Genomic DNA, 14643 nt, shown 5'->3' with positions numbered 1-14643 from the left:
CATAGATGAGAATGAAATACAATGAAAAAGAGAGGACCCAAATGCATCAGAAAAAAGAACTACATTATTGAAGAGCAAATTTTTAATATCATCCAAGATTTAACGGGGTAAAGAATATTGAAAGTAAAAACAACGAACAAAAATTCCTTATCCCCACAAATGAGGGGCACGCAATACATTCAATCTTATACCATCAAAACCACAAAAACAACCTATTCGATGCATCATAGAGTCAAGCAAGTACCAACAGGTTCCACTGCCATGGTGGAGAGGACCAGAAGCAGCTCCAAGACCCTCATCTCCTCGCTGGGTGCCGGTGAACAAAAAATGGAAAGAAGCCCGTAGTATATTGTCATTGCTATATATATAAGCTACAGAAACCAGCCCTTTTTTCTGGTTCACGATTATTTATTATCAGGGAAAAAAATTCTGTAACAGAAGGCCGCAATACAATTGATCTCTCACCAAAAAATGAACTCCCAAATCCCAGGCCAGACCCTGTAATCTCAAAGAATCCTTAATGAAGAGTGCCTTCGCCTGCCAGGCTTCAGCCTCCAGTTATTATCACTGTTTATTGGTTTCAGTAATCGCTCTGCTTCAACTTCTAATTGGAGGGCATGTTGCAGCCTCTTCAGATGTTCACTGCACTGCTTATGGTCAGAAGAAATGCCGTTTTTAATACTCTCACCGTCTGGATTGAACTGTCTCTGATAGGAAGATTGCCATTTTGCTTCTAAATAGTCGAGGGATCTCCATGGGGGAAGAGGCATTGAGTTCTGCTTGAGAGAAGATCTAGCAGCTTCAACCATAACTTGAAGAAACTGCTTTAACTTGGTCAAGGAGCCCACATAGATGACCGGAAGAGAACTCAATATTCTATCATACGATTCAACAGCTCTAGCTATTTCAAAATGGCTACGAAAGTCAATATCAATTATCAATCGCTCAGTACTCCCATTGTCCTTGTAATTCACCACATCAATATATTCATGATCCCCTGTATGATAAGTGATACAAAAAGGAAATCAGAAATTGCCAAGGAGCCCACTTTCCTTTTTGGTAAGATAAGGTATTGAAATTATAGTTTAGAATTCAATGACATTACCTCCAGGGACCTTGCCACAACCTTGCCACCGGGATGAACACACAGCAGCATCGTAACCTGAAAGTCTCAGCCGCTTCACCAGACAAAACCTGATGCAGCTGGTGTTACATGGGCCTGAATTGACAAAGTGAAGGTCCGTCTCATTGATGGATAACATAAAAGAGTGAACCATTGACAGCAAGTCACTCTCATACCGATCCATTGAATGCTTATAAAACTGTGGAATAACAGGTAACCAGAACATGTAAGCATTTGCTACTGACCAACAACCAAAAAATTATTCCAAATAAAAAATAAAAATAAATTAGAATTGGATCTACATAAACATTAATAGTGAATAACAGACCCAGGACATTTGATTTTGGGAGCCTTAGGCTTTAGAGAAAGACAACCAAAGATTTACAGGGCAAGCAATTATTTTTTTATGGGGGGCCCTGGTAAGCAATCTCGCCGATGATGACTGCATATAAAAGCCATCACAATCCCCATATGACCCGCTCGTGTAATGCAATACAAGTCCATCCAACTTCAGTGGCATGTTTTACATGATCTCAGGTCAGCTTCAACCAACCCGTCAAAATGATACTATTTTGGATACCAACCAACCCGTCAAAATGATACTATAGAGGATACCGGATTTGACCCATGGTTTTCTTGGGGCTATTACTGGATTCTCAAGTTACAAAATGAGTTCTAGCCTTCTAGGCTTTTGGTTCTACCACCGGAACTTGGTAATAGGTTGGTTGGAATCAGATCACCTAGAACATTGGTACCCCTATGACATGAACCCCTTAAATTGTTGAACAGGTTCTGTGCCACATTTTCACACAAGAAACTAGCAGCAAAGGGAATAACATAGTTGGGACTGAAACTTGACAAAATGGGCAAAGGTAGAGTATATAAAAGAGCAAAAAAAAAAAAAAAAGTAATAAGAAGAAAGAAAGGAAGGCCCGATTAAAGAAGCCGATTCAGCTAGCTGGCCGAATTAATGTAAGTCTTTCTTTTTGTTAGAAACCAAGATCATATACGGTCACTGGATTTATACACTTGGCTTTTTTTCTTCTCCTCGCCTTCCCCAGTAACCCAATGGAAACCCAAAAAGGAAGAAACAATAATTAGTATAATCATCATATCTAAATCTTCCATATTTTTCATGAATTGGAGATTAAGAAACAAAAATCTATCAGCAACTGAGGCCAATTTGATTGTTGGGCTTATCTGGGGATGTTTTTCATTTCTTCAAACAGAAACAACATAGTATGGTAAGCCTCGAATTTTCATTTCTCTTTCTTTTTCCTTCTCAGAAACCGTGTTTGGGAAGATATTAGATTTTTTAATCTTATCTTTCCTATTATATGGCATCCAACAACACAAAAAATTTCCTCTTTTCATTTCCTCTCCCTTTCCTCTGTTTTCCCGGTGATCAAAGGAAGGACAAAAAAAATTCTAGAAAGAGAGAAACATACCGAAATTTTCTCAGGGAGGAAAGCGAGATCAGAGAAACCCGAATCGCTATCGCTGCTGCAGCATGACTCGGCCCCAACACTACCGTTCTCCAAAAAATCGCTGACCATCATTGCCAAGTCATGCTCGCTCTCATGGCTGAACCCGCCGATCTGGCCGACCCCTCCGCTGAGACGGACCAGAAAATCGCCGGCCGCCACGCACACCCTACAATCCATATCCCCACCCTCAAGGACGTCGCTTTCAAGCTCCCAATTCCCCAGGTTTCCTCACCCGTCCTCCCCCAATTTCAACAAAAACAAAAATTCAATCCCAGAAACCCAGGAACCCTAGAGCCTCAAAGACAAAGCATTCCCCTTCGTGAGACGATCGAATTCACAAGCAATTTTCAATTTTTGATCGAAATTGAATTACGTTGCCATCGGTGGGTTGAATGGTAATTTTGGTGATCCAAAGGGGTAAGAGAAGGAAGAAAATGCCCTCTGCAAACCCAAAGGATGGAAGCCATAAGCTACGGGACAGGGAGTTCATATAAAGAAGAAGATGCTCCGAATGGCGACAATACCCTCCCGATTCATTTAAATTACTAAGTCAGTCCGCTTGTTCTAGAAAATCAGTGATGGATAAGGATGTTTGAACGTGGACCTGATATGATCGCAAATTCGTCCTACCAATTTGTGTTCCGAGTACAAAACTTACCTATTCGATTATTATTATTATTAAAATATTACAGCGGCGTTAATAATTTTATTTTTTTTTGGAAGAAATTAGGTTGAAGGTTCCTTACCAATTTTTGAAATATTTTGTTTGAGAATTATTTTTATGTTGCATTAATGATAGAAAATTATATTTGATATTATTTTCATAATAATTATCTCTACATAATTACAAAAATAACATAAACATATCTACTGGTACAATTATTTCTGATGATTGAAATTCGTGCCTAAAATGCAATGCTTTGAATCAAATATTTCCAAAATTACATTGATTTATATAATTATTCCCAAATATTTTTATATTTATTTAATTCGCTAATTGTATTAATATAAAAATTATTTCAATAAAAATCAATTTTTATTTTACATGATATTATTGATTAATAATATGTTTATTTTCATGTATTAAATATACAGGGGTATAATGGGAATTTAACGAGGGTTATAAAAGGTGTGGCTTGCGAGCCAAGTAGCTTTGCTTTTTATTTAAAGTAATGGAAGGAGGGGGGCAACCTTCGGAGCCAAAAACAGAGTGAAAATTTAACGGTCATGGACGCCACATGACGTCAGCAACTCGGGTGGCTGCCCACCCATTGACGGCTGACTCTCGTTTCCCTCCTTGTGATTTAGAAGCATATACCATTATTACTCCTAATATTTATATTATTAATTTATAAATAATTTAATAATATAGAGATAAAACACAACTTGATTTTGAATTCGTGAAGTAAAGTAAAAGGCTTCGGATTTCGCACATGTTAACTTTTTATCATATATAAAATAAATTTATTTTATTTATTCAATAGTCAGTTATAAATAATTGACTTCAATCATGTAAGCAATAGGTGGGTGAGACGCGCAGACGCGCCTTTCTGCCGCGTGTTATAATGGGGACCACAGACCACAAGGTCTAGCAAGATGGGTTTGGGACCACCGCCTTTAAGCTTAAAAGGGGTCACGAGATTCACGACAATCGCCACTCCTCCAATTAATCACACCCTTTTTTATGCCCAAGCCAACTCTTGCATCATTGCCGGCTTTTTAAAAATTTCAGGGGCCAGAAAGAGCTCAATTATTTGGGTGGGACAGGGGCAAGTTGGTTTGAACGAACTCAGTCTCACACAATGTTGGTGAGTCGGTGGGGGGAGGGGGCGGGGGCGCGTCAAATTAGACCTAATACTAGGGTTGGTTTACTTGTACAAAGAAAAAATATATATATTTTTAGGTTGATTTTCTATAAATTGTTCTTAGTATTTTTATGTTATGTTTAGTTTTGAAAAAATATTAGGAAAATAAAAAAAAAATACAAAGAAAAATTATTTTTTTTATATTTGATTGTTTTATGAAAAATATAAAAGAAAATAAAATATAATTAAAATTAATTAAAATTTTATGTATTTTAAAATTATTTAATTTTTATATCAATAAATTAAATTAAGTAAAATGAGTTTGAAGTAGTAAATAAAAATAATTTATCGATTCTTATTTTATTTTTTATTTTCTTTCACTTTTTCTTTGTATTTATTTTCTCTTACATTTTTTCTCAAATTTTTCGGAAACCAAACATAGTCTTACTATTTTTTAGTATTAATCAAAATACTTTATAAAAAATAATTAAGAATTCTTTAAAATTATGTTTGGTTTTTAGAAATTACTAAAAAAAGAAAAAAAATGGTAAGAAAAATTATTCTTTTTATTTTTTATTTTATTATAGAAAATATTAAAGAAAGTCAAAATTGGTTAGAAAATTATGTATTTTTAAATTATTTAATTTTTACATTAAAAATAAAAAATGAGTGAAATGAGTTTGAAGTGGTGTTAAAAAATAATTTCTTGATTTTAAATCTATTTTTTTATTTTTTTTATTTTTTATTTTAATTTTTTCTTTGCATTTTCTTTCAAATATTTTGGAACTAAACATAGTCTAAATTTATTTTATAAAATAACATATTTTTACAATAAATTCTTAATTATTAAAAAAATTGTACATTTAATTTATATTTATGTGAAATTTAAATTTCAATAAAATAAAAAATAATTTTACAATTATGAATGAATTAAAATTAAATAGCTTTTGGTAAAATATATATACTAATATTATAACTAGACTTGTATACTTTTATTGGCTATATTTGGTTGCAAAATTTGAGGAAAAATAGAGAGGAAAAGTATAAGGAAATAAAAAGTGAAGAAAAATAAAAAATTAAATTTAAAATTAATAACTTTTTTATTTGTTATTTTAAATTCATTTACTTATTTTAATCACATCAATATAAATATTAAATAATTTAAAAATATATAAGTTTTAAGTTTTTTACTAGTTTTGATAATATATAATTTTCTTTGATATTTTTCGTATGACAACTAAATATAAAAAAGTCATTTTTTTTAATATTTTTTTCTTTGGGTAGTACCTTCCGGAAACTAAATATAACCTTAAGGAAAATAAGGAGAAAAATATTTCAATATTTTTTTTAAAAAAATTCTTCATATTTTTTTATAACAACCAAATATATTTTTTTCTCCTTATTTTCTATAAATTAAATATAGTTTTTGTCAACCTTATTCCAATATAAAATCATTTTGTCATCAATTGAGTTCAAGAAATAAACTAAACTACTCAAGTAGAGAAAAATATAAACACAAATGGTATGATTAGTTATTAGAAAATATTAATAAAAATAATATTTTATATTCGGATATCATTAACAAAAAGAAAAAGAAAAAAACATATTAAGAAAAGACCATAAATTGATAAAATATTTTTTTTGTTATTTTCTTTAGGTTATATTTGGTTCCCAAAAAAATATGAGGGAAAAAAAATAGAAAGAAAAAATGAAAAAAAAATCAATAAATTATTTTTACATGTTACTTCAAACTTATTTTATTTCTTTTTATTTTCTGATATCAAAATTAAATAATTTAAAAATATGTAAAATTTTAATTATTTTTAATTATTTTTTTTCTTTTCTTTAATATTTTACAAGAACCAAACGTAACCTTAAGAATATATATAAAAAAAAAATAGTTTCGATAATTTAATTTTTTTTCCCTTAAATTTTCCACAAAAAATCAAAATAAAAAATATTTTAAAATTTTCTAATATTTTTCATATATATTCTCAAAATTTTGGTAACCAAATATAGAGGTCTTATCTTTTAAAATTGTTAGATTGAGTAGAAGTCTCCCTCACCTGTCATTTAAATTGTCATGGAGACTTTGGCAATTGGCAGAAACTAAACCAATCCAGCTTAATATTGACCAGACCTGAAGCCAAACATGTCATAATCATTAATAGCCAAGTTGTTTATGGAAATGCCAAGTTGGGATAAACCCCAATTCGGATCTTTCAATCATTGACTTAAAAGAAACCCAATTTTAAAATTCTGAACCAAGAAACACCCTAGAGTTGGTCGGTTGGCTCTAGAGTCTAGACCAAGCTTCTGGTTTCCAGGAACCAGGATGGGGCCCTTCCCATTTGGGAAAATCACATGCTACAAGCCAACAATGCTAATGGTAGTATTCCGAACATACTTTGATTACGAAACATCACTTCTTCAAGGTCGGTGCCTTTGAGCGTGGGTCTCAAGTTTGACCTTACAATGTGAATCCACTGACTTCTCTCTTACCTAAATTAAAAAAGGGGGAATCCAATAATGCAAAAATTAACTCATAAAAAACGGAATCTAAGGCCTGTTTGGTAAACTAATTTTTTAAAATAAAAAAACTGTTTCATATTTTTTATTCTTAAAAAACATAAAATAGATATTTTAAGAAAATATTTTATTATTTTCACTTATTTTCTAATAATTGTTTAAAAAAATAATTATATAAACATATAAAATGATTAAAAATAAAATATTATATATAAAAATTATTTTAAAAATATTAAAAATAGGTTAAAAACATTTAACATTTCCAATTGTAAAGTCAAATAATAATTTTTAAAATTATTTTCAAAAACTATTTTTCATAATTATTTTTAAAAATAATTACTAAATAAGCCCTGAGAGGTTGGATAATTCACTTTCTCCCAAAAAAAAAAAAGTTTTATAATATAAAAATAGAAAATAATTTAATTTTGTTTTGACGTCTTTCGAAAATTTTTGTAATTGTGTATTCAATTGTCTTTACTTGTTTTGTGACAGTTATTTTAAAAAAAATAGTTATATAAATATAAAAAATAAAATAAGACATCACATATATAATTTATTTTAAAAACATATAAAATAGTTTTAAAATATTTTAATTTTTTAAATTGACTTTTGTTCTATAAAATATTATAAAAGAATGTTAAAATTTTCTTATTAAATATTATTTTTTTAAATTATTTACAAAAATACTTTTCAAATAAAGCCTAATAGTCAGGATTAAAATATTGTGATATATCAAGTTATTGATATTTCGATAATTTTACCAATTTTTTGGAATTTATGGATATTTTATCAATTTTCGCTAATATTTTGGGCTGACACGATCAGGTAGTCAAAGTTAAAAACTATGTTGGTTTTTTTGCCACTGATGGGACTCGAACTGCACGTGCGAACCACTAGGCCAAGCTTGCCACATATAATTTGTATCGCACAAAGTATATATATAAACTACAACTTATCATATAAACATAATATTAAAATAATATTTTAATAAACAAATTAATTATAATTATTTTATAATTAATTAAAAAAAATTCATTTAATTTAATTGATTACCAAAAATATAAAAATTATCATGATAATTTTCTTCATAGTGTTGTTAATATTATTAATATATTAATTAAATATTAAAAATATACATATATCATCATTTATTTTATATCATTTAATACAATTGAATTAAAATAAATTATAATTTAATAATAAATGTACACTTATGAAATTTATATTTTTTATCGACATATACAATATTATTATGAAATATGATAAATTATATTATATATATATCAACTTTTTGAACAAAACAACTTTAAAATATCTATTATACTTCTAATTTTATTTTTAAAAGTTTTTTTTTATAATTTTACAAGTTCTAATCAAATTTGGGTCTACCGATATTTTGTGTCAAAATATCCGTCGATATATCTCTAATATTATATATATATATATATATATATATATATATAATTACTAATATTTTCATCATTACTAATAATCTAATATTCAAAGCAAAGTCAAACATAATAAAATTATTTTTCTTAATATTTTTATTATTTTTTTAATATTTTCTTAGAACCAAATATAATATAGATATACTCAAAGTTCCATGAAAAGTTTTTGACTCTAAGAAAACAAAACTAGGTTTTTTTTTTTATTATTTATTGCAAGCTTCCTCTAAATGTAAACAAGTATAATAGTAAGTAGAATTTATGATTAAAGTCAACTTAAGTTATAAAATGAAAAATATCAAATTTTACCAAATACCATTAAAATTTAATAATCCTTTTAAGATTTTAGAAAATTTAGTGATTTAATTATTTAAATATATGCTTCTAATTCCTAGAACATGTAACATTTATGAATCAAACATGTCAAGCAAGAAAAATGACACAAGGAAGGATAGACAACTTAGACAAGCATGTGAATATTTATATAGTATAAAGATGTTCTCTCTTGACTTGAAAATTCATTGTCTTAAATTATTTTGAGTTCCTTATGGTTACATCTACTAAACAATGAAAAAAATGGCTTAGAATTAACCCAAAGACACACCATTTTCATAGAAAGCAAGTGGGGCTGCCAGACAACTAAATGCTAAATAAATTTTAGTGGGTCTGAAAGTTTACTTAATTTTCTTTGCATTACAAAACACTTTTGCCATGTTTGGTTACGGAAACAGAAAAAATTGAGGGAAAGAAAATAATGAAGAAAAGTATAAAAAAGAAAAAATAGATTTAAAATTAATAAATTATTTTATATATTTTTTAAAATTTATTTGATTTATTTTTCTCTATTATATATAAATTAAATAATTTTAAAATATAAAAAAATTAATTAATTTTAATTATATTTGATTTTCTTTTATATTTTTCGTAATAAAATAAAGCATGAGAAAACTTTCATAACGCTTGTTAGAATCATTAATTTAATAATCTCACCAAATTATCATAAGTTGTCATTTTTGCATATTCATTCCAAGATGCAATAGCCAATTTTATTTTTTATTTTTTTTAGGGTAAGCAATATTATTGCCTACCTAACAATTAGATATTGTTTGGTGGCCATCCAAGGTTTTGTTCTAACTTGCAATAGAGGACCCACTGCATGTGATCCACAAGCTACTTTAACAATCTTATAATTTAGGAGACTACAGATGAGGGAAGAACATGAGGCACGTTGGGTCGGCGCTCTGTTGCTTTCCACCTGGGCCCTTAAGGAATATCCAGTACCTCTATCCCTATAAACAAGATGGGTTTTGCGGATTCGTGGTGCCTAGGCCGACCATTTGGCACTTAGAAACAGGGAAGCTGCTTGGGACCACGTACGCCTCGTGACGATGATGATGATGCGACAACCCTTAATGCTCGTCTGTATATAAGTAGGAAACTGTTAAGTGTTAACATCCTCACTGGCTCTTTCATGATCCTCTTGAAGAGATTCCGGAACAAGGTGGCTTAAAATTATTGGATGGCAGTTTTGTCAAGACTCAAGAGGATGAGAAATCAAAGAAGGGTTTTTCCCTTCTTTTTTTTTTTCTTTTTTAAGTTGAAAACTGGTAACTGCAGAGTGGATAATAATAAACACTCACATGGTGAGCATGTGTGCTAAAAAGTTTTAAAAGCTCTGACCATCGTCTGCCGACTGGATTAATAAAAGCTCACATGCCGGGCGTGTTTGCTAAAGGGTTTCAGAGCTCCGACTTTGTCTTAATTTCTAAAATCAATGGGAAGCGTTTTCTTTAGTTCCAAGAAAAAGAAAGAGAGGATCTTGCCTCACAAAGGAGAGGCCACGTAGCGTATAACAAAACTTGGAGATGGTGTTGACTCAATAAATCAACATGTTTCATGTTGAGTTTTGTGGAGCTTAATCATATTGAACATTTCTTTTATTGCGAAGAAGGTTGGGAGGGGCAATAAGCTCCCGCTTGAGGGTTGTGGACTAGAATTCAGGATGAATTTTGTAAGAGATGTTTTATTCCACGTATGTATTAGTCTACTCTAATTTTCATATTATATAAAATTTTATTGAGTTGACCAAAATTTTGAGTGAGTGAAAGTAGAGGAAAGACAATATTATGAGGTATAAGTGATAGCTATTCCACAAAATTGCAAATGATAAAAGCACAAGTCTAATACCATAACTCCAATCATAGTAATTAGATTCACAATCTTTATGAGCACAATAAAGAATACAAGAAAAATTAAGGATTCATTGGCTAGTCATTTCAATATCTTATATCCATACATAGAGGTGTGCTTAGCATAACACGATGTTTACCGGATGTCGGGTTGGCATGACCCACTTAAAAATCAGGTCGGATCGAGCCGACCCATGCAAACCAAATAGGTGGTCCGACATCGTCCATTAGCTCGTGGATCAATCATGTTGTTCCATGCCGTACCAAGGATCGTGTCATGTCGGCGGGCCTGCAAACAGGTTGTGGCCCATGGGCCACACACTTTGTTAAAAATTTTAATTTAATTTTTTAAATCATTTTTTCTTAAGTTTTTTTCATTATTAAATAAAATTTCTTTTTGTTACTTTAAACAGCTTTAATAATTATATTTTTTATTTTTTATATACCTCTAATAATTATACTTTTTATTTTTTATATTTATATTTGTCAAGTTCGTAATTGTAAAATTTATAGAAATATTAGTTTTTTGTTTTTAAAAATAAAAAAAAAATTATATTTGAATTTGTTTTCTTAATCAAAATAACAATAAATTTAAAATAATGGAATATAAAAAGAAATGAAATATAAAAAAATAATTTTTTTATTCAATATTTCAACAAATTACATGAAAAAATAAGAAGAAGAAAAAGTAAAAGGTAAAAAGTGATATTTAAAAGGGCTAAGTGGACCAATATGACGGGTTGTTTCCTTAGGCCTAGCACGACCCACTCCTTTGGGCTATGCCGGCCCAACTCACTAAAGTATTTGGGTTGTGTCGACCCAAACCAACCTTTTGGTGCACCAAGCCACAGGTCAAAATGGGCGGCTCAACCCATTGAACACCTTTACCTATACATCGATGAAAACTCATATGTCTTCTTGTAGACTAAAGACCTTTATCTTTCTTACTTAATGTAGTATTTTTCTTATATCTTCTTTCCATCAAAGAAGATAAGTAAATATTATAAATAGGTAGTTACAACATCAAGACACATATCCCCATGTAATAATATTTTAGTGGGTTTTAATTTTAAATGGATGATAAAACTTTAAATATTTATTTTATTTTATTCAAAAAATAAAAACTATCTCAACATTTTTCCATTTGGCTCATAAATTACTTAATACTTAATAAAAATTTTCCTATATCCTTATATTAAATCAAAAGAGTTTAAATCACATGAATCATAGTGATAAGTTCTCTAAGAACGAATTTTAAATTCCATGTATTACAATGTAACCTTTTCTTTTAAATAAGAACAATATGTGAGTCATTTCTTTATTAATGAGTTTCCAAATTCTCATTCATGATCTACTTAACATTCATACATAATGTGCGTGTTGTCATTTTCGAAACTTTATTTATACAACCAAAAAATGAGAAGACAAAATTGAAATAATTGGAGTTTTCATATCGACAAAAAATATAATAAAATACAAAGGGTATCTCAATTACATGAAATCTACAAAATAGAATCGAGTCCCACATGCTCAACATGTTCCTAATTATAAGCTTTAGGCGGTAATTCATTCGTCAAAAAATCCACAATAATCAATCTACTACTAATATGCTCAATAGCTATCTTATTTGACTTAACATGTTCCCTAATAGCTAAATACTTTATGTCGATGTGTTTAGTATGATTTTCACTCTTATTAATTTTTGCCAAAAACATTGCAATAGAGTTATAGTAGTAAATCCTCAATGACTTAGATATTAATTTAATAGCCTAAAGCCCTAAAATAAAACTTATCAATCAAATAGCTTGTGACGTTGCTTCAAAACATGATATAAATTTTGCTTTTATGATCAAAGCAGCAACCGATGTTTGCTTTGCACTTCTCCATGAAAATGAACCATTTAGCTAATAAGAAGATATATCCAAATGTCGACTTTCTAGAAGCCAGGCAACCAGCAAAGTTAGAATCTTGATATACAACCACACCCAAATATCTATTTTGGCTACAAGGGAACAAAGAGAAGAAGAAGAAGAAGAAGAAGAAGAAGAAGAAAAAGGAATTAAGAGAACAAAAAGTGCGATGAAAATAAAAGGAAAATTGTGAGATGGAGAGAAACAAAAATAAAAGGAACATTTTTGTCCAAGATGGATTATCTTTCAAGTTTTGAAAGGACAAGTTATTTGCACAAATACGAGCGTCGTTGAAACCTTTTTTATCCAAATAGCCCTTTAATAAAACGACTAAAGTCATTGTTAATAGCTACTTCCTATGAAAATATTTGATTAAAATGAATAAGATAATACTCATATTTAGAAAAATATTTTTTATGCATAAAAAATTATACATATAATATGATTTTGATATTTTCAAAAAATGTTACATTTTATGTTTTCAAAAATAGAGGGGTGATTCTTTTTTCAGCTACTCTTTTAATCAATTAGCCAAGAATCAATCACGGATTCTCTGTAATTCCAGTTTTACGTTTCGTCTAGTTAACCAATCAGAGCTCTGAATTTGAGTGCATATCTACCAATTAAAGGGGGAAAATTCTAGGGTACCTCTTCAGTACCTATCGAAAAAGTTTTCTAAGTCATTGGATGGCCAAGATGTAAAGATTACATCTTGACCATCCATTTTAAATTTGAAATAAAAATTCCACTTAACCGGTTAAGGGAAAAACTGGTTGTGGCCTTCTTTCTTCCTCCATTCTCAACAATTTTGGGTTTAAATAAAATAAATATTAGATAAAAGTAGAATTGGAAAAAAATAAAAATAAAAATGATATAAAATTTGAAAACATATTCATTAAAAAAAATCATCATATATCATAATTATATTATTTTATTTTTAAAAAATTATTAAACATTTAAATTCAACATAAAAATGAATATGGTAATATTTTAATATGAAATGAGTATTTTCATTAAAATTCAACATTTTGATAATCATATGTAAAGCTTAGGTAATTAGACCGTCCTAATTTTTTTCCGTACTCTCCAAATTTTATATTTTTTGAATTTAAGGTTTTTAAAGTTAAATTACAATAAAATAAATTACTAATACTCTTTTAAGTTACTAATGATAGTATTTTCGAAAATAAATTTGTAATTTCAAAAATTTTTAAACTAAAAATCAATATGAAAAATGTGATGAAAGTACCAAACATGTATTTATCACATTTTTCGTACCGTTCTCATATTTTGTGTACCCCAAATTATTTATATTTTTAAAATTTCAGATTTACTTTTTAACTTAAAATAACAATAACATGGTTTAATAATATTATCTTGAGTTATTATTAATAGAATTGTTAAAAAAAAAAAAAGAATTAAAAAAATTTTAAATAGGAAATAATGTAAATTATCCTAAAAAAATTAGAAAATTAAAACACTAAAAAATTAGAGAGAATGTGAAAAATGTGAGAAAATGTATGAAGATTATGAGAAATCCTCACATTCTCCGTACCCTTGAATTTAACAATTTTTCGATTTTTTCAATTTTTTTCCACTTAAAAATACAAATAATATTGTTTATTGATACTAATCAAGCTTAGAAATGATGAAAATTATTTTTAAGAAAATTTAAAAATTAAAACACTAAGTAATTGTAGAAGGTACGAATAATGTGATGAATGGTACAAAGAATGTGAGGAATCCTCACATTCTTAGCACCCTTCGTCACATTCTCTTTACCTTAAAAAATTTTACAAATTTTCAAACTTTTCAATTTTTTTTCCACATGAAAATACAATAATATTATTTATTGATACTAATTAAGCTTAGAAATGTCTTACAAAGTTCGTACCCTCTCTTAGAAAGTTCGTACACTCTCTTAGAAAGTTCGAACACTCTCTTAGAAAGTTCGAACACTCTCTTAGAAAGTTCGTACATTCTCTTAGAAAGTTCGTACCCTCTCTTAGAAAGTTAGTACAATCTCTTAGAAAGTTTGTACCCTCTCTTAGAAAGTTCATACCTTCTCTTAGAAAGTTTGTACCCCGTCTTAGAAAGTTCGTACCATCTCTTAAAAAGTTCGTACCATGTCTTAGAAAGTTCGTACCATCTCTTA

General features: G+C 29.0%; 1 protein-coding gene across 1 annotated transcript; it reads right to left on the bottom strand.

Moving 5' to 3' along the window:
• Positions 1–42: 42 nt before the first annotated feature.
• LOC100251328 (uncharacterized) lies at positions 43–3211 on the bottom strand. Its single transcript, XM_002283651.4, has 3 exons — positions 2572–3211; positions 1106–1322; positions 43–997 (listed from the first exon to the last, which is right to left on the bottom strand). Exons 1-3 carry the CDS (start codon positions 2785–2787, stop codon positions 507–509), a joined length of 924 nt encoding a protein of 307 aa, XP_002283687.1. The 5' UTR covers positions 2788–3211; the 3' UTR covers positions 43–506.
• Positions 3212–14643: the final 11432 nt, after the last annotated feature.

Source organism: Vitis vinifera, chromosome 13 (assembly GCF_030704535.1).
Source record: "Vitis vinifera cultivar Pinot Noir 40024 chromosome 13, ASM3070453v1".
Classification (NCBI taxonomy): Eukaryota; Viridiplantae; Streptophyta; class Magnoliopsida; order Vitales; family Vitaceae; genus Vitis; species Vitis vinifera.
This window is presented reverse-complemented; position numbering and strand designations above follow the sequence as displayed.